Source organism: Anopheles coustani, chromosome 3 (genome assembly GCF_943734705.1).
Source record: "Anopheles coustani chromosome 3, idAnoCousDA_361_x.2, whole genome shotgun sequence".
Taxonomy (NCBI): domain Eukaryota; kingdom Metazoa; phylum Arthropoda; class Insecta; order Diptera; family Culicidae; genus Anopheles; species Anopheles coustani.
Genome location: NC_071288.1, coordinates 75,872,799 through 75,893,761, shown reverse-complemented (window position 1 = coordinate 75,893,761; position 20,963 = coordinate 75,872,799). Strand labels below are relative to the sequence as shown.

Below are 20,963 nucleotides of genomic sequence, written 5' to 3'. Positions count from 1 at the left end.
TCTTTCTCGCTCTCTCTCACTTTCTCGCTCGCTCGCTCGCCCGAGCGCGCATGTTTGAGATGAAAAAAATCGCGAGCACATGTTCCAACCGCCGCACATAACGGCGTGCTGGATGGGCAAAAGAAAAACGTCCTCAAGCGCCCCGAGATGGAGGAGAAAAATTAAAACGGCAGCCGGGAACAAGGAAAAAGAAAAACAAACAAACCTCCCCCCAGCCTCCCCGCAAGCACACACATGTCAAAAGCTCGCGCGAGCGAAAGAGAAAACCAGTCGCGAATTCCGACGGGGGTCCGAAGGAAAAGTGCACGCGGTTTCTATGTATGCATGCGCCGTACGATGTAGATTTTTGTGGACTACTACTACAAAAAAAAGCAAGACAAACACACTGTTGCTGCTTTCCACCGGAGTCGCTTACCCGCCAAACGGTGACGGCTTCTCCGGGCGAGATCCTTCGATATGATTTGTCATCCCAAGCGCGGCTTCATATTTAGTTTTCCACCACCACGGAAAGGGGAGGAAAATTCAGCCTTTCCCGCTCCCAGAAACGCACGGCGTCCCGACGTTGCGATGGATAAAGTTTTCCCCGGCATTCGGGTTGGTGATTTTTTCCCCGACTTTTTCCTTCGGATTGTTCTCTCTTTCCTTCTCGCTCACTCTCTCTCTCCCGTTTTTCTCCCATGGATCAAGTAAGTCCACGTGTGATGCTTTGTGCGTATGTGTACGGATCGAGTGTGGGTATCCTTTGCCCATTTTTTCTTACCAAAGCACTTGCTACGACGGGTTCGCATGTTCGTTATTCTTTCGCAAAAGCACATGATTTACACAAAAAAAAACAACGAAACTCCCCACTGCGATTTGGAGGAGGTGAAATCCTACCACTCGAACGAGTTTCACTGGCCGTCGTTGACCCGAATGCTGCGGAAGTAGGTGGTCACTAATGAATTGCTTACTTAACTTTCGCGTCTCCTCTTCCCGTACGTGTGCTTTCGGGAATGTGGCGCGGGCTGGGATTTTCTTGTTTTCCCGCTTGCCGCCGACGAAGGATGGGAATATTAATTTCGTACATATTTTTCTGCGGTTTTTCCACGACCGCACCGGGGAAAAGCGCTACTTGTTAACTATTTGTTTGGGTATTTATTTTCCTCCCTCGTGTGTCGGTATGTTTTGCGGTTTTCCTAGCACAGTTGCGCAAGAATGGATTCCAATTTATAGATGTTGATTACATATACGGCTCGAGTGTGGAAAATAATAGTTTCACAAAGTAAAACTTTGTTAAACACAGTTACATATTAAAATATTCCTGTTTGTTTTGAAGACGATATAAAATATATTTTTCCTGTATTGCGATCAAACTTTGTTAGGAAAGATAATTTACAGTGTTTTTGTTTTTCTTTTTTGATTTGATTTTGTCTCTAACGCTTTTTTTTTTAAAATAACTCATCAACTGTTGTCTCTAAAGCATCTGGTATTGAAATAGTTCATCGAGTGTTGCCTCTGACTCATCTCATTCTGTCTGTAACTCATCTAACTTTGTCTCTAACGCATCTGGGTTTGTCTCACGCCGAAAACTAGCGAATAAACAAAGTAATTGTGGTTTTGATACATTGTAAAACTCCAAGAACAATAAACATTATTATTTTTGTATGCTTTAAAACTATTTTTATATTTTTTCAAACAATTTTGCGTTTAATTTTTATACGTGCCTGTAATTTGTGACGTATTGGTTTTATTTGAAACAAACTTGAAAAACTTCTAAAACCTTTTTGCACTCAAATCGATGTTTATAGATCCGCAGTTATTAGGTTTTTAATTGATGTATTCCTTTTCTATTTGAGCCACTTCGTGATCAGTCCAATAAGTGTGGTATGGCTACATGACTTTTCTGTTTCGTTTCAATTTCGTTCCCTGGTGTGAAACTGATCTAAAACTGGCTATTTATTCGTAACTCAATGCTTTTACCAGCTTTTCGGAGCAACATAAATCATCGATTGCAAATATTGAAAGCCGAACAACGGTGCCGATGGACTCACACCGCTCTTTCCGTATAAATCTTTTATCGCACTCAAATGAAGTTATTTTTTCCTGTCCAAATAATTCGCTATGGATTGTCAGAGTTGTTCTAGTTTTTTTTCACTTTCTATCCTCTTATTAGCGTTCAATTCTACGGCAAATAGTCCTTTTCCATATTTGTTCCATCTTGCAGCAGCTTTATGTATTTTTTTTTGTTCGATCCTGTTCGCTATCCTCTCTCGAAGGGATAAAATACACAATTCACGATAAGTTATATGATTCAAACCGGGATAAAAGCAGAATGGAAATTAAAAACCAAACCGAACGCGAAAAAAAAGGGACATCGATCGTTATCTAAACGCTCATAAATGCTGCACAATGAAGCGTCCGGTTGTGTTCGTTTCGCTAAACTCGTTCCATTGTCCAAACGGCTGCGTTTCACGTCTCGCGTAAAAATTCGACTCCACCGGAACGGAACCGCGGGCCAATACGGCGAATAAAAATTTCACAAAAATCCACCCTGGCTCCCGAGGGTGGAAAATTTGGCAATATTTTCTTTTTGTTTTTCTCCATTGGATGCTGGGTTTTTAGCTCACCCTTCCGGGAAAGAATTATACTCTCGACTATCTATTCACCGAAAGTGCCATCGGAAAAGGCCGTGGCGGGGATAAAAAGAACGCCAAGGCTTGCAATGAAGGGGTATTTCACCCACACACAGAGCCAATAATAGAAGAAAAAGTACAATTCGCGATGGCTAGTAATTAAAATTAAATCCAAAACGTGTGCAGAAAACTCCATTTCGGGTGCCATCTATTTTCGCGAGCCAAGTCCCCTGCTCGTTGGGTTTTCCCTCCATCCGTTGTTTTATTTCGCGATTACTTCTTTTTTCGAGAGGAAGAGGAAGAGGCCCTGTGTTCCTTCGGTTCTCCGTTGACCGATGCAAGCTCATCGATGGGAGTTCGCGATGAGAAATTTAAAAAAACACCCAAAATCGCTATTTACAATGCAGGGGCAGCTCGAAAGAAACAAAACAACAAAACCCATCACAAACTAAACCAAAACGGGAGGGAAACGGCACAAAGGCAGCGGCAAACAAAATGAATAACGTATCGCGAACGATGTAGCACTTATTGGACTTTGCACTGGGCCCGGGTTGTTGGAAAAAAACGGGAAAAACTAACGCGCAAATGTATATTTCACTTGGTGGAGAGGGATTTTTGGGCCCCCTCCCCATCCCCACGAAGATTAATCGAAGCAGCATTCGTTGTCATCCGAAAAAAAATCGCTCCGCAATAGGATGCGGCACGGGTTTTCCGTTGGCGTTCGGTTGAGAGGTGACCAACCGTCACCCGGTGTACGCAAAATGACATTCCTACACGGGCTGGGTCGGTGCACACAACGCCAGAGTATGTAGAACGAGCATTACAAAATAAAAAAAAGCTATAAAATCCACCCTTCGAAAGGAAACATTCCCGGAAGGACGCGCCGAGGAAAAGGCCTCAGTCTTCTGGTGGGGTGTGGGTGGCAAACGACTCTACAAAGACGAGTAAAAAAAAACACCCCAGTGTCCACTCGTATGACGCAGCACGATCTACTCCGCGAAATCCGCGAAAAACACATTCGCGAATGTAAATGTTGTGCTTTTTGTCGGGAAAAACTCCCTTTTTCTCGCTCCCTTTCTGCAGCCAAAACAACAACCGAACGCGAACGGAACGATCATGGAAACGTGCCCCCGTGGGCCTTATTTTTGCAGCTAAATCAAACTGTATTTATTTCTCCGCACTATGGGCAAACGAAGTGGTGAAAAAAGGAGGTAAAAATATAAAATTACACACAAACACTGCAATTACAACACAGTGTTCCCCGGGCCAGTAAAAAGGGGGGAATGTTTCTCCTCTAACGCAGGTGTGCCTCCCGCACGATATCGAAAGGAAACAGAATGAAGCAAGGATGGCCGTTGCGAAAAAGCAATCCGCGCCGGATACGAAAAACGTCAAATAAAAAAGAATTAAGCTACTACCCATCATACTTAGGCTACGAGCGCCATACCCGCACCGGTCAGGATGGTCCATATTTTACTATTTTCTTTTTTATCAACCTTCACCCCTTTTGCTGACCAATACCAATTGCCTCGTGCCCGTAGTGTACTAACGCGTTAGCTTCAATTGGTGGGAGTGTTTTTTTTTACCTCCTTCCCGAGCTTCTATTTTCTCCGGCGTGTCCATTTCGATAGCTGGTGGTCGAAAGAATTCCAATGCATTGGAGTGTATCTCCTCCAGGTTCACCGCGTACCAGGTTGGAAAAAATATGTGCAATCGGAAAATGAAAATTTACTGATAAAAGCAACAAAAAATCTGGTCACCTAAATGGCCGTTTGTCCGTTATTTTTCGAATTATTTTGGTCTTGCCGTTTTTTTTCTCCCACTGCCAGAACACTCTTGCGGCCAATAGGAAAATGTGTGCAACTCTCTCCATGCATGTATTGCTATCTGGGAATAAAAAAAATGGTGCCCTCCCTTCCCTAAGCTCAATTTCTCGCAACTCGATACTCCGAGCCGTGGTGGCGTTGTTAGCAGTTTTTCCTCTTTTTCCAAGAGGAGACCAGAGTACATCGTTCGGCCATTCGCTGTCCAGAACGTTTGCGATGCTGTGTGGTAAGGTCTTCGATATGAAAATATATTTAAATATAAATGCGCTTTTCCCATATCGCTCGCTCGGTAGCCATACACACACACCGTGCACCGCGCAAATCGGGTCCATTTCTAGACGAAATTCCATTTGCGAGCAGTTTGAGGTTGCTTTTTTTCGTCCTCATACTTTTCTAAATTTTTATTTTATCGCTTTTCCTTTCCTCCCAAGCACCCCTCAAATGCTGGATCTTTTACGGCCCCCCTACCGACAACGGCGATGAAAACCGGGCGCAGCCACGGAATTGCTTTCCATTATTGTGCGGAGTTTTCGTGGGTTCGTTTTCCACTACTTGAAATAGATAAAGAAAAAACAAAACGGGGCATGTTCGGGAAGCCAACCCGCGAGTAAAGGGGTTTGTGAGTCAGAAATATATTTTTTCGAACTTGTTTTTTTTTTGTGTGTGTTTGTCCTCCGCCTAGAAGATACATAGCCCACCGTGCGTCGACGAGCGGCGTCCGCTAGGGTGAAGGTGGATAGTTTGAAATAACTACAAACAAAAAATCCAAGCACAAGGCAAACCATTTTTAGTGGTCATTCGCTCCTGCGGCCCGTCCACACGTACATAATTGAACGCACATACAAAAATACCGAACGCGCGTACAAAAAAAAACCAAAAACAAAAACACTTGTGCTGAGCACGAAAAATTGAGTCTAATGCCACTGGTTCGGGTGCATGCACGCATGGTCGTCATGGCGTTTGGAAAATTTGGGAAAAGCCTCCCCGAAGCGGGCACTTGTGCTTGCTGCTGCGAATCGAAAGAACCAAACCAAACAAGAAGCTGCGCGGGGGCAGGGTGGAAAAATTAAAACCCCCTCCCGCCCTTGGGTTGATGAAAAATCGGCTAAAACAAAGATCGCGACATCCTCGTATGCATGTGTGTGTGTGCTCAAATGGTGCAGTCCACCCAGGGCTGGGTGGGAAAAAAGCACACCCTCTAGGGAGGGGTTGTGGAAAGCCAAAGGGAGGTAGCTGTCAGCCATAGAAAATCAACGGAACAAAAATTGACCAACGGAGTAAAAAACCAGCGCTGGCTGGAGAAGGAGAGTGTTTCGCGCTTTGGCCGATATATTGCAAACACACACATACATGCACACATACGCTGCCTGCACTAGATGATGACGCTCTAGTCAATCCTCTCCCTTAGGTTCCCTAACACCACGCAGGATATCCAATCGCGAATAAGGCGGGTGGAAGGCGAGGAAGGGAAGGAGTTAAAAGCAATCGGAGCTGTTAGTAGTGTCCGAATGGGTGTCCTGCGTTATAGTGGATTTCGCGTCCATTTTTTTCTGCCTTTTTGTTGTATTTTTGTTTGCTCCTTTTATTTTCTTCTCCGCACCATCCGCACGATTTTCCTTCATTTCGCTACCAACCTTTTGCTTTATTTTCTTCAACTGTTCTCCCCATTCCCCTCGTGGGGGTGCGAGGTCCATTTGGGCTGTGCTCTATGTTTCCACCGGGTGGGTTGGGTGCCGTTGGTGCACACCAGCCCCACCCATGCTACCGGTCAACATTTTTTTTTTCTTTCTATGCCGTTCTCCTATTCCGGTTTAATTTATATTTCGCGGTGATCGAAAAAAGGAAAATGGAGAAAATTATCTACTGGCTGGCCGGGTGACTTTGGTACATGTGAAACGACACACACACACACACACATATTAAGGGTGGGGGGGAGGAGGTGGGCACCACGGAGACTCAAAACACATATGAAGCCGTCGAAATTCGCTTTCGCGAAAAGCGCCCTTCCTCGGGAGCCGGAAAATGACCACAGCTAGGCGAACGAGAGTCACATTAGTGAGTTGGTGGTTTGGGGTGGGGTGGGTTGTACATTTCCAGACAGGAAAATATGCACACTTCATTCGTCTCTATCGCTTTCGTATGCCCTCTTTATCCATCTCGCTTTTTCTCTCACTCTTCGGTCAAACTCATTGGTCATCTTTTCATCGTCTCGCGAACTCGATTCATTTTTTATCGACCCCCCCTCTATTGTAGGGAGAGAGATGAAAAAATATTTCCTAAAACGGGAACAGTTTGGTGGGACGGCGAAAGCGGGGGGAAGGTGCAGTGCAATCCTCTTATTGGTTTGAAACAGCATTAAAAAAAACTCACACACACTCACACACCAATTCTAACGCTCAACCACCTCGACACCCAAAAACTAGCGAAGGACCTCCCGTGCGAATGGTTGGCGAATTTTCCAAAACCCGTGGATGTCCCGTGTCCGGTTTTTCGCGAGCTCCATGTTTTTTCCTTTTTCTTCCCTTTCGGTACACTCCCAGTTCATTTCTATTATTTTGAATGTCCCACAAGATGAACGCGCCGGGTCGCGAGCGAAGGGAACGGGTCGAGAAAATACATAACAAACGCGTGGAATGAAAATATATCAACGGTGGAAATTTTGTTTTTCTTCTTGTGTGCACCAAGGGGGTGTTCTACTCGCGGGGTTTTTCGATGCGACGTTCTTCTTTTGGAGGGAGTTTGGGGTTTTTTTTCCCGCTCGCCTGCATTATGTCCACGCCAGAGGATGGACATATCGCGAGTCGCTTGAGTATTTTGTTTTTCCTTTTTCTCAAACCTCCTCCTCTCCCCTTTTCCATGTATGGTCAGTTCGGTCAGTTTGCGCATTCAGATTGTTTTTAGTTGATTTTCTCCGGCTCGTTTCCGGAACGTTCGTTCGGTTGCCGTTTCCTTCGTTTTGTGCAGCAGCTTTGTTTTCTTTTGGCAGGAAAAAAAGCCTTTCGATCAGTTGCGACCCACACACAAACACACACACCAACACGTAATGTGGAACACTTTTTTTATCGATCATAGCTGGACATGTACGCACAAACGTATGCATACATACGGAAACAGCGGGGAGGAGGACGGGGCGGATTGGACGTTGGACATGCATCACCGAAGTCGGGAAAAAGGATAGGAAAAGAAGGGGACGAAGCGGGAAACCCTCGCTACGATGAGATGGGATTTAGTTTTCCTTTTTCTTTGCGCGAAACCGAAACGCGGAACCATCTGAGAACGTACCCGATGTTTCCCTTGCAACTATTGACTTCCCTCTGGCGTACGCCAACAACATAGAGGGCGCTAGTGTGTGCGCTGCGCTTCGGGTGCGTGTAGGGATGCGAGTTTTGTTGTTCCTTCCCCGGTAGACTGGCATAAAACGGATGGGAGGGATTTTTTTCCCTCGCAGCATGGTTGAAAAAAGCGATACTGTTTTTATTTACGACCAAATTTACTCACTTTTTGCCATCGTCCTTCCTTCGTTCCTTTTTGCCCGATGGAAAACTGCACTTAAGTCGAACACGCGCAATGTCAAAAGAGTGCTCATATGTGTGTGTGTACAGGAAGGGTAGAAAGGGTGCCTGGAGGGGGCCCGGGTTGTTATATAGGCGCAATTGGTTGGCGCGCCTAGCGAAATGTGAAATTTGCGAATTTTCATTTCGCGCGACTTCGAGGAGGTCGTTTTTTCTTTCTCGACCGATGGCAAACCGGGCGCTTTCGAGAGGAAGGTTGTGATACTTGGGGCCGGTTTTCCATAGATTTATATATTTCCCAACTTTTAACGAACATCCCCGAGCGAGAGGATCGTTTCAGGTAGTTTTTCTTATTGCACATGGCTTATTTTAATAAAGTTCGGGTGTTTTATTATTTTTTTTCTTTCGCCGGGTGGTTTCTGGTTGTCGTAGAAAAATCAATTGGATTCCGAAATGACCAACCGGGACGGATATTGACGACATGGACATCGCCTGAAGGCGCCTCCATTTTGGCTCAGCTAGATTGACCGACAACGATCGAAAATAAGACAATACATTATTTATCAGTGGACAAAACAGATATTTTCAAAACGACGAGACAAGAGTGAAACAGTTTTAGTAAGACTAGTTTTTTAGATAGGCATACCATAAAGTGTAATGTGAAAATATGTAATAATAGATTTTATTTAACTAACGTTTGAATTTGTGGATAGATGTTTTAAACATTTTAAAATATAATATCCAGGATTAAATTAATGAGCACTAAGCCAACTATTGTTCAATAGAACATTCACAGTTCGATTTCGTAATTATTGCACTTTTGTAAAAGTTTTACTGAATGCTCTTTTTGAACTGTTTTACTGATACTTTTGAGAAGAATATTCTTTGCGGTTAAACGATTTGAGGGGTTTACATTGCTTTAATGAAATACTTGAAAGAAACTAGTCATGGTTGACTTTGATTTTCAATAAGTTATTGACTACTTGCTATTTTTTCCTATCTTAATCAAGATTACTGGAACTAAAAGTTGAACCATAACAGATTTTCATGTCTCTTTACCTTAAAGGAACTTATTATAAAAATGAACTAATTGTGAGGTTAGAATCGCTGGTTGATGTAACTACATAAATAAAAGTATTTCTTAAAATTCCAATCAAAATGGTTATATGGTTGGTAGCAGATGATCTATCTAAATGTGTTTTACATCCTGATTCAACTGTTTTTTTTTTTTTGGTTATAGAATTCCAACGTTCATTACTAATGTTTGTTTTGGCTATTATTAATTCCAATGTCTATCTCTTAAATTGTTCTACATGACTCAATCGTAGGAGCAACCTTGATTCTTACAGAAAATTTTCTAGAATGATTAATATAACAATAATTAGCGTGAAACGCAGAAAATGTAGAAGATCAATGCATTAATTGTGTGAGAAATTGTAATATCGGCTTCATAAAATTAATGACGAAACATTAATTTTAATCATAAATTAATAATGATCACTAGAAAAAGGTTATTATTAAAGTAAGTCGGTGGCGTCGTCAATCAAGTTACTACTGAGAAATGTTTACTAAAATACCTTTTATAACAGCACAAAATAACAATATATCATAGAAATTTTACAATACACTAGAAACATATTTTCGTGGTACCTCATCCTCGTTCAACCATGCATACATGTAGTAAAACTAAATAACAAAGAGCTTTTCTGAAACTCTTCTAACAATATCGGTCGGGATATCAGACGCAAACGTTATTACATTTTACGGACGCAATTTTGGCGGTGGCAATATTAATTCATGCAAAGCGCAGCTAGGAAAAACTAAACAAAAAATTTAAAATCTCCCAAAAGGACGCCCCAGCCCAATGCAATCAAACACGGAAAAGAGCATCCACAGTACAACAAAACCAAAGCCAAAAAGAAATTTGAAAAAGTGGTCCCTTCCGCGAACGCATCGTCCTCGGTTGGTGTTGGAACATTCTGCACCACGCGCAACATCTAAGCTGCCATCAATATTCGCGGACACACCGCGAAAAACGGACATCTAAACACCAGTGCGACACAACACACACACGCACGTAGTACGTGTTAGGAGGGGGAAATTTGATAACGGTTGCAATATTTTGTCCCGAATCGCACCTTCGTCCAGGCGCGTGAAATATGGACGGCGCGGGAAAAGAAACAGAAAAACACGCGCCAAACATCCTTCGCGGGATGGGGGGGGAAATCGAATGAAGGCATCAGCGAACCGTGGGCCCAGTTTCGCATTTTCCTGCGCAAGGTGCACAAACCCCCGCGCCAACGGCAGGGAAAAGCCCAAACCAAAAAGGAAAGCAACATTCTCGGCCGGAGGAAAAAAATGAAATTACGATCCATGCACACATATATCCCGCGCCCAAGTGTACCGATTTTTTCCACACTTTCCATCGGTTCGGGGGAAAAATTGCACACTCGGGGGGAATGGGGAAGAAAAAAATGGTAACGGTGGAAAAGCAAGATAAATTAAAACACCATCGTGCATAACTCTTTGCGCGAAAGGAAGCCCATCGAGAGTCCACGAGCACGGTCTACGTTGTTTGGTGGAATTTACATTCCAAGTATGTGCCCCGGGAGGGAGCGGGAGATGAGGCACGAGGGTTGATTGTCCACATAAGAGAGAATCGGAGGGAGGGAGAGTGAGAGAAAGAGAGACGGGCGAAGGAATCGATGCGCGGAATGGGGACAAGCATAAGAGACTGATGATATTATTCTTTCTAGTTTTTATTTGCAAACTCACCCCCGGTACCCCATCGAGCACCCACCCTCTCACTCTCCCGCTCTAACTCTTAATCTACCCCGTTTACCCCCCCTTTCCACCCCTGTGCCTGACGCCAACATTTGTCATCACAAGTTGCATCCCAAACTCCCTCGGACTTTTCGGGGCGCACCCACCGTTTATTTTTTATTATTTCCCTTTTTATCCTTCTTTTAATTCGCCTGCATGCACGATTATCTGTGTGTTTCTGTGTGTGTTTGCCATTTTTTCTTTATTGCATTTCACGTGTGCCATGCATCCATATTTTCCCTGCGCCAAGCGTTTGTCGCGCGCGGCAAAGTTCGCGCAAAATACACCGTTCTTCCAATATGTCTTTTTTAAACTGTCCAGCCCCGGTTGGGGTCCGGTCCGTCGCGGTGACGAAGTCCTGCCTGAAACTAGAAGAATGAGTACGTGTGGTAGTTATAAAAAAATGGTGAATATGTGTCGGTGCTCGAAAGAGACGGGGACAAATATTTCACGGCGAGCGAAAACGGGGGAAAAGAAAAATAGGCAACGTAATAAAGCATTAGCATTGCACACATTATAAACATCAAGGGAATGCCGGGAAGGGTGTGAGGGTGGCACCCAGGGCGGAGGGTGTTGGAATGAAAAAGTCAAATTCACTCGCCCGATGCCAAGCCACACCCCTTCCCGGCTCGTTCGAACTCGTCGAACGTGTCCTGTCAACGTTAGGTACGCTCTTTTTTTTTGTTTTTAGCCTCTACCCTCTTGGGGAAACACACATTCGATAGAAATTTCCCCCCGCTTCGGGTGGGAGAGGGTACTGCGGCAGAAGGGAGGCGGGGAATCATTTCGCGACGACGACACCGGCGATCCGCGATGGACATCTGGTCGTCCGGCGTTGGCCACGTCGTCGTCATCGTCGCCGTCGAAACCATCGAACCCGTTGTGGGAAGGGGGATGGGGTTGAGGGGTGTGAGAAAGGAAAACTCGCGTCCGTCGAGCTGAGCAGGTCCGGCTGGCCAGCCGATAGACCGTGGGGTGTGCCTTTTTTGTTTTTTCTCCTTAACCCTTCGGTGTGATTGATTCGGCCAGAATGAAGCATTTCATTTTCGACAACCGGTTTTACCTTCCAATTGAAGGAGGGCAAAGTTTTTAATTTGATTTTAATGTTTCTCTTTCGATTTCATACCTCCCAAAATACATTTTATCTTAAATAAGACGCTTGCAAATCCAATTTTCCGCAGATTTGAACTGGTACCACAATTTTAAATTTTATTTTCAAAAACTACTTAATTCATTTTCAACATTTTTTGAAACAGTAAATGTAGGTAAAAAGAAAAACAGTTTTCGTATCTATTTAAATTAGATTTCATTTAGAACATTCGTAAATTTATTCATTTTCAAATAGAGGATTTTTTAGAGGATTTAAAAATATTCTCTAACTGAAAGGAAACTATCTAGTTCTAACAATCACAATTACTTCCTAATTCGCATCATTAGAAGCCGTATTTCTTGACCCCACTTTTTTCTTTGGAAAGTTCTTAAAGAAGCTGATTATACAAATGTGAAACTACTGGAGTGGTGTAGTTCAGATTAAGTTTCATGTATCTGAATGATTCGTTGCGTTTTAGAGATTCATGAATTCCACAGGTGCATCAACAGATGAAAACTTATGAGCGAAAAATAGCCAATGAAAGAAGCATGGAGATTCGTAAAAGATCCATGAAAGATACATTAAGGTTTCGAAAGATTCATTAACGTTTGATGATTCTAATCCCAAAAGATTCATAAATCCATCTGAATGATTCTTAGGTGACAAATTCATATGAATGAATCTCGCCAAAAGATTCATAAGGCACAACACTAGCTACTATACTTGAAGTATGAAATTAGTTTTATGAAAAGAACTTACAATTTTTATACTTTTTCTCTTGATTTTTGATTGGTGATTCTTCTTGGTGATTTGATTTGATGTTCAATAAATTGATTGCTGCTAAATGAAAGTTGTTTCCGATCGGGAGTAAAACACCGAAAAGCAAAAGATCTAGTGTTTAGTTTCCAGTTTTCAAATACTTATAAACAAAAATTCGAAAAAATGGGGTTATGTGATCACGTTAAAAATTGGCTTATACCTTTTTTCGCATTGAAGAAGGCTTCTCGAAGAGCTTTGTCAACAAAATGTAATAGGAGAAAACTTGTACCCTACAATTAAAAACATACACATGTAAAATTTCAGACTATTTTGTTTCGAACAAATTGCACTTTCACAAGCAGATAGTTGGAAGGATAATTTGAAAAACACTTTACTCTCCCGAAATTGATACGAGAAACTTATTAAAATAAATTGAAAAATAAGGCAAAACGCTTAAACTAATATTGGTTCTAATGAGCCAGTGTGCCAATTAAGAATTAGTCAACCCCATTCACCGTAGGGTTAATTTCCGACCCGTTCGTTTCCCACTCCCACCCCACCCAGGCCAGTGTACAGTACCGTCCTACCAACTTCGCTACCATCTGCATACACTTGTCCGTTCTATTGGATTTTTTCGTTGCCCGATGTAATTTTTTCCCTTCCCCCCCTGTCCCTTGCTGCTTCCCTTCTTTTGTTGCGCATAATTTTCGCATTCGACTCTCGGTCTGGTCGGGGTTTTGCCTGCTCTATCGCAATTACCCCCTTTCGGATGGGCGCGCGTAATTTCGCGCTTTCCGCGACGTCTTCCCATCCACATAACGATCCACCATGTGCCGAACGCTATGTAGTAAGTGTGTGTATGTGTGTGGAGAATGTGGACGACGGGACGGGACTTTATTGTTGATCGTAATCAACATCAACTTCGAACCATCTCGCGGTCCAAACCCTCACACCCGACCACTTCGAGCGACCATCAGAATTAATCCAAGGAGTGAAAAGGACAGAGAAGGGGCGAAAAAAGAAAAGGAAAAAGAAATAGAAACATCTACACACGTCCAGCGAGGTCGGACGAGGATGGTAACTGAATTTAAAACACCCACGCCTTATATCATTATGGCGATTATAATGTGCGATGGTTGGGTGCATAGAGAGGGTGGTGGTGGGTAGAAAGAAGTAAGGGGTGAGGGAGGGATTGATCATCGTCCCTCAATCCTTTCCCGCTTTGTTTTACAAGTGAGTTTAAAAATAAAAAAAAGCGGCTCCCCAAGCCACCGGTCATATCTTTTATGGCGCTCGTCTTTTCAATGCTCGTCCTGGCGACTTTCTGTTTTGACTTTTTTCTCCCCGCGGCACACCTTTTCCGCCCACCCTTAACGCATATGCACCCCAAGGCTGGTGTGTGCGTCCGGTTGGGAGTGAAAAATCGCGTCCCCTCATCGTTCATCAATACCGGTCGGGTTAGTCGTCCGTCCTATATGGACGATGGAGTTCGTAGGCGAAGCACAAACCCGACTCGAGATCGCATTGGACATAATCATGACTCCGAAGTCGGGGATGGAGGGTTTGAAAAAAAAACCCAGGACGCCTGGAAAAAATCCACGCCACCCTCCTCGATGCTGGTATTTGAATTTCTCGCCCAACGATAATCATATTTCTCTTCAGGCGCCGTTGGTTCGAAAATATATTATACAAACACTCACACACGAAGTAGACACGTCTCCCATAATCGCACCCCTTTCTTCCCGGTCCATCGACATCCTTATCGATGTTTTGCAATCCGTACGATGCATCTCCACACCACCAGCATCGGAAGGGGACGATCTGGTTTGGTTTTTCCCCCATTTTTTCCTCCCTTTTCGCTTTGATGAGATCACCAACACCAGCACGGAAAGCCATCGGGTGCCGGCCTTCTCGGCGTGGCTTCTCGTCCTTACAGCTGCTCACCTGCTCCCCCCAAAGCAATCCTTCCCGCTCATTGGGTTACGTTGATTACGGCGCTTGTGGCAAATGGGGAAAAAATCGACTACTTGAAATGAGGAATCAGGCATACAGAAATCGGGCATCGGAAAGGAAGCGTGAGGATCCATTTTCCACCTCACCGAGCTCGAGGCGAACGAAGATGGGCACCCAGATCGGAGGGTTTTTTTTGCGGAGAGGGTACCGAGGAAAGGGGGACGGAAAGAGACTTAATAATGCTGGACGATGGGGAATCTCCTCTCCAGTGCTCACGGTCCAGGTCCAGTTCGTTCATTAATTTGGTGAAATAATTAAAATAGATTGGACCATCACATGTAGACGACCATTCGAACGGGGGATGTGTGAGAGTGTGTGTGTGTGCCGTTGTCTATGTGTGAAACAAAATTTTTGGCCCTTCGAGGTTGGGCTACCGAATGTTAAAAATCACCCCCCAATCGCCATCACGACTCCGGAGGATGTTTGTGGTGTAGTTTTTTTTCTCCCTTCCAGTGGAAATGACAGCGAGTGAGGAAAGTGTCAATAATATTATCGCTTCGAACCGGGCGTCGGGCGTTTTTCCCAAATTTTCCGTCCCTCGATGGAACCTGCAAGCGAACCGATAAGTGTTTGACCAGTTTGACGTATGATGGTAGAATTTGACTGGATGCGGAAGGTTGTTGCCCTCAGGGGCAAACTCTCGCGCCCTGTTTCAATGCGTGTGTGGTTTATAACCGAAAATATGGTTGGGAGTTTTATTTGATTTTATTTGCCAATTTTTTTGTTTTCTTTCGTTTACCCCAAATGTGTAATATTTATCAATTTTGGGTTTGTGAAGATCGTGTTTCAGCAATTTTTTTCTGTTCAAAAAGGGTGTCAATTGTAAATATGTTGGTTAGATGGTTATTCTATCGCTCAACTAAACTTATGACCTTTCTACTGTTTAGTTTTGATCAATATAAAAATTGTGTAGCATTTACACAATCGAATAGAGAAGCAATCATATTTTTCTCTACATGGAAATGATAATGCAACAGGTGTCAAATCTTTATTTAAAAAATGATTTGATTACAGACGACGATATGGAATAAAATTCTTTCACCCTTTCTTATGCAGCAAAGCCTTACAAAAATAAAACACGCATTTTTCACATTCTAAATACTTTTTTACATTAGAGTTTCAATTTTTTATTAACATACTTTGTTAGAATGCCGGTTTTTACTGATTGCAACAGTTACCAAAAGTTTAAAAAAAAATTTTTTGATTGAGTTACAAGTTTTTATTGCAACTATTAATCAACACACAAGATTCTTCTTTACCTTTTTATAGCTTTAACGTACTTTGATCAGCATCAATTTTATGATATTTAGGGTAATGTGAAAACACCCAATCATTTTTACTTCACAAATATCCTTTAAATTTGCACTGATTTGCAACATATTTTTATCATTTTTCCTTATTAGTTTTTTTTTTAATTTTTTTTATTTTAAATTAATTGTCATTCTAACATTCTTTTATGTTTTTCTTACATGAAATTTAATCGGTATCTTAATATCTACTGATCGTCATTAATTTTGAAGTAATATTTTATATTACATACATCCATCCCAAGGCCTCGGCGATTTGCTACTTTTGACTGAACTTGTGCGCATTCGCATATTGTTTTGCGCTTGGAAAAACATTATCATCTATGCAGTGAGCGCGAATTATTCGCCTTCCTTTTTTTTTACTGTGCGCTTTTCGTCTTCCGCTTCCCTGGGGTTCGTCCCCGGGACCGACGAAGTCGCTACGCGCCGGCGAGAGACGAAAAATATGAAGTCACGCCTTCCATCCGGAACGGAAATCATACCACTTGGGATGTTTCAGGACGAGTCCCGCGAAAGAGAACGAGAGTGCGAAGTGAGCAAATGGTCAAGTGCCCGGGAGGCACGGCATTTCCCCGTCGGCAGTTATTAGGATACATTATGTGCAATTGTACGATAGGCTAAAAAATGAAGATGAGCAAAGAAAGGAAATAGCTGACTGAAAAAAACATATTTATGTGCATACGTGCATATTTAACTGGCAACATGTTTAGAATATGGCAGCCATATAGTGGAGGACACTTTTTGTAGCATAAAGGAACGATTTCGTATTCATGTTTTCTAATTCGCACAAGAACAAATGTTTGGATTTCTTTTCAATGATATTTAACCTTCGTTTCTTTTCCAACGTGGGTCGGTAATCTGTTTAACAATTATGTTGAATATATGTTTCAACATATGATCGAGACCTACTAATAAAGCTGTCTCTGAATACTGCTGCTTTTCATGTTCCAAATAACGTTCTACTGGGATCAAAAATGTTTTCAAGTAAAGTCAATTCCTCCCAGCGGACATCTTCTAATTCCTGACACACTTTTTTTTACCTTTGCAGAATAGACGTCGAAGCGAGAACTGTAGCCGGTCGAACAGTCCCTTCCTGAATCCGGCCCCAACCGAGCTAGACGGGCGCCCAAGCAGCAGCAGCGGAGGCAAGCAGTCGTCGGCGGCACTTCACCAGCGGAACTCGCACGGGAAGATGTCACCGCTTTCGATGCCGACCGGGCCAAGTGCCACATCGACGACGGCGGCTGCCGCGGCTGCAGCCGTCGCCGCGGCCCAAGTGCATCTCAATGGAACTAGTGAGTACATATCGAAAACAACAAGCCGACAAACCCTCGGAAGGTTCCCCGGTAGGACTAACACTGCGCCAATCCGTTGGGTTGCCTATTCCTTCTTCCAGTGCAAGACATGTTGAACCTGCAGAAGCTGCAGAGTTTAGCGCAGCTGACGGGAGCGAGTGTGTTGGCGCCGAGTCTGGGACTACCGACGTCACCGCTGCTCGGGAACTCGCCACTCAATTTGAGCCTCTCGAGTCAGAGCCACAATCCGCAGATGCTCGGTTTAGGACCGGCAGCTCCACTGGTGGCCGCGACCCCTCAGATGCCCCAGCTATTGCTGGCATCGGGTCAGATAATGCAAGGGATACAGGGGGCCCAACTTCTTATACCAACTTCTCAAGGTACGTTACACTACAGGGAAATAGGGTCTAGGACTCATTACAGCTGACAACTTCCGGGTCTTCCCGAACAGGAATTGCAACCCAGACGATCCTCACAATCCCGGTAGGACAGCAGGTGATATCCAGCATGAGCAGTGAAACCTTGCTGCAATCGCTGAACTTCAACAACAACCTAAGTGACTCGCTGAGTTCTCAGGCCGCTCAAGCAGCTGCCGCAGCCGCAGCCGCAGCCGCCAGTGGGGGACTGTTTGCCACTCCTCGGGACGCCGCAGGAACTCCGGGACCTGGCCTACTCTCTACGCAACTGCTCGGAGCTGCCGGCGGTCCCGTGGGACATGCGTTGCAACAATCCCAGCAACAACAACACTCCCCCAAAGGGCTCCACTACGCCAACCACCATCACCATCACCACCAACACGCGGATGGCAAGTTTAAGGCCGGCTCCGGAGCGTCCTCTACCACGTCCAGCGCTGGATGTGCCGATGTCCGGATGCACGACCCTCACCGGCAGTCGCACCAACCTCCCAGCTCCAGTTCTGGTTCCCTTTCGCACATTCCCGCTGCCGTCGCTGGCCGCCTAACGCCCGACGCGCACTCCCGAGTCAAGATGGCCGCTGGTGAGTCCCCGAAGCGGATCTCGTTGGCCACCTCGTCACCACCCGTCTCGGCGACGCTTAGCCGACCCGCCAGCTATACCTCCTGCTCGTCGTCCTCGTACGAGAAGTCACTCCCAACTCTAAAGCGGACGCTCTCGCCACCGGCTACAAGCACCTGCACCTCGTCCGGCATCGGCCTCACAAGCAATGGGCACCTGCAGGTGAACGTCTCGGGCGCCCTCGGTGCCGCCAGCCCGCGATCACCATCAGATAGTGCAATCAATCGGTGAGTCGTAGTAATATCTGACGGTATAGTTGTATAGCTTCTTATATTTATAATCAAGTATAAAAAATTAAGAAGGATTCGGTTGTTTTTTGGATAAAATGTTTACAACGATTGTTAATTGATCTACATGGGAAATATTATTGGAAGAATTTAAGATAGTGCTATAGTTTGAATCCGCTTTGATTTGTTTTATAATTTCCGATCAGATTTCTCTTCAAATTCGATTTTCAATTATTTCTATGAATACATAAACAATATGATATTATTCACTTTTCCTTATCCACTATTTGTTTGTTGTTTATATATAACTTTGAAACTTTCGAACTTTCATCTCAGAAATCTAAACAAGTAAAACCTTCTACCTCACTATCCGTATCTTGCTGCTCGATACGGTCTCCAAAACCTAAACCCAGCTCACACAATATTTTTATATTGGAAACAATTTTTTAAATAGTTTTCTCCGATGATTTCATTCTTTTCTGCTTTTAACGTATTCAAACTTGTATTTTTGTAAATAGAGGATATGTTATGTAAAGTACAAATAACTACCATCGATCTTTTGATCCTTCATGGTCTCGCAATACATTTGAAATCGCACTCCAATTATCAAATCCTGTGATTAATTTTGACTGCAATGAGAAACATAATTTGCATGAGTAACAATACAAACTTTTTCAATTGAATAAACACTTCAAACGGAAAGGTTAGACTGAATCAAGGCAAAAGAAAACATAATCTACTAAGAAAACATAATCTTACCAATCATTTCCAGGATGAGGATCTGTTTCGATAATGTTTAGATGATGTTCAAAATGATCATGTCATTGAACATGAAGGCTTTGTTTGGGAATCAAAGGAGTTGTATGCAATACGTTACATTTCGTTCCATATCATGCAGTTTTTAGAAAGTGTGTGATCTATGTACAGGTGTAATAACTAAACATTCAGAAATTTCAGTACGTTAAATTAAAATTAACATTGTATCGCAAACAAAATGTAAACAAATGTCAAACCTTGAAATTGCATTAAGTTAGAAAAGATATCAATCTCAACCTCTTTTTAAAAAGAGTGAACCGGCAGAGGGGGTTTTCCACATATCCTTCTTATGTTTTTGAGTTTTACATCCCTTAATTCGAACAACTTGACTACGCGGCAAAACGTTAAAATCCATACTGAATTCGGGTTTTCCTCTCCCTTCGCAGACTCGGGTCAAGTTTTCCGAGCGGTGGAGGTGAACTGATCGCGTCCAAGTCGAAACCATCGCCGGCGGGCTCGTCCGGCTCGGGGATCCAGCTGTCCAAGGATCTGCACCACCACCAGCAGCAATCGTCGGCCCTGCACCACCACCACCACCACCATCATCACCACCATGCGCCTGCCTCGCCCCTGCACCACCACTCCTCGTCCGGCCCGTCCGGGTCAAGCTCGAGCGGCCGGCCAGCATCCTGCGACCTGGAGCTGATAGAGCACCAACACCAGCATCGCGCCTCAGCCGACGAGTTGGAGCTCGAGAAGCCCTCGTCCGCCGGCGGCAGCGCGTCTCAGCTCCAGCAGCTTCAGAAGCGACCGCTCCATTCGGCCACGTCCAGCAGTACGCCACCGCCGAAGCTGAGTCCGGCCGGTTCCGCCGTCGGCGGTCGTCTGTCCCAGCACAACAGCGACGACGATGACGACGACGACGATGGCGCCTCCAACCAGGAGTTTCTGGAAGAGCATCCAAGTAAGCCAAAGGTTTAGTTCTTCTGATTTTAGCACTATGTTCAATGCATACCCTTTTCTTTCAACCCCATCGTCTATAATGAAAGCAGTTGAAATGTTCATACTTAAGATAAACCCCATGAAACGATATGAGTCGTCCCACTTTGCAAAAGGTTCAATAATTTATCTTAAACTTGATAAACAGGAATCACCAAAAGAAACAGAATTGATTGCATTATTTCGCTAACACAATTTTCTATTTTGCTTAAATCATATGTAGATTAAAACCCATTAATGAAACAGGTGTTTAAACTATTGCTATGGTGTTGAGAACCATCCAAGAATCAGAATCGTTTCAAACGAAAACATTAAGAATGGTGAAGTTAAATGTTTAGCAAACCACAGTTATCAAAAATAGACCTTATCCTTCAATAGTTACTAGCACGAATAGATAAACTTTGAGTGGGCTTGACTCGTATGGAATAAACCATAATAAGCTAGTTTAAGGTCTTAAAATTAAGGCTTTGTGCCTAAAACTGTTTTATGGACTAAATGTGATATAAGATGAATATGTCTACAAAAACAAAGTCAGTTTCCTCCAAAACTTCATGCCAATATATTACAAAAAAATCCTATTCTTTTCTTCAAAACATAGAGTTCTTAAAAATTTTCCCTAAAATATTAAACGTAGCAAACATTTTTATAAAGAACAAAATACCCTAACTAGATTTTGTGCTTACTGGAACGGAAGAGAAAAGTATCGTTC

General features: G+C 43.6%; 1 protein-coding gene across 1 annotated transcript in view; it reads left to right on the top strand.

Annotated features, from left to right (window-relative positions):
* The window catches only part of LOC131272883 (protein nubbin-like), a 60,049-nt gene that overhangs the window by 34,164 nt on the left and 4,922 nt on the right, over positions 1-20,963 (top strand). Inside the window, exons 2-5 of the mRNA XM_058274755.1 lie at positions 16,991-17,237; positions 17,339-17,617; positions 17,689-18,499; positions 19,702-20,219. Of these exons, the coding sequence (XP_058130738.1) occupies positions 16,991-17,237; positions 17,339-17,617; positions 17,689-18,499; positions 19,702-20,219 (1,855 nt within the window). The remainder of the gene's footprint in view (positions 1-16,990; positions 17,238-17,338; positions 17,618-17,688; positions 18,500-19,701; positions 20,220-20,963) is intronic.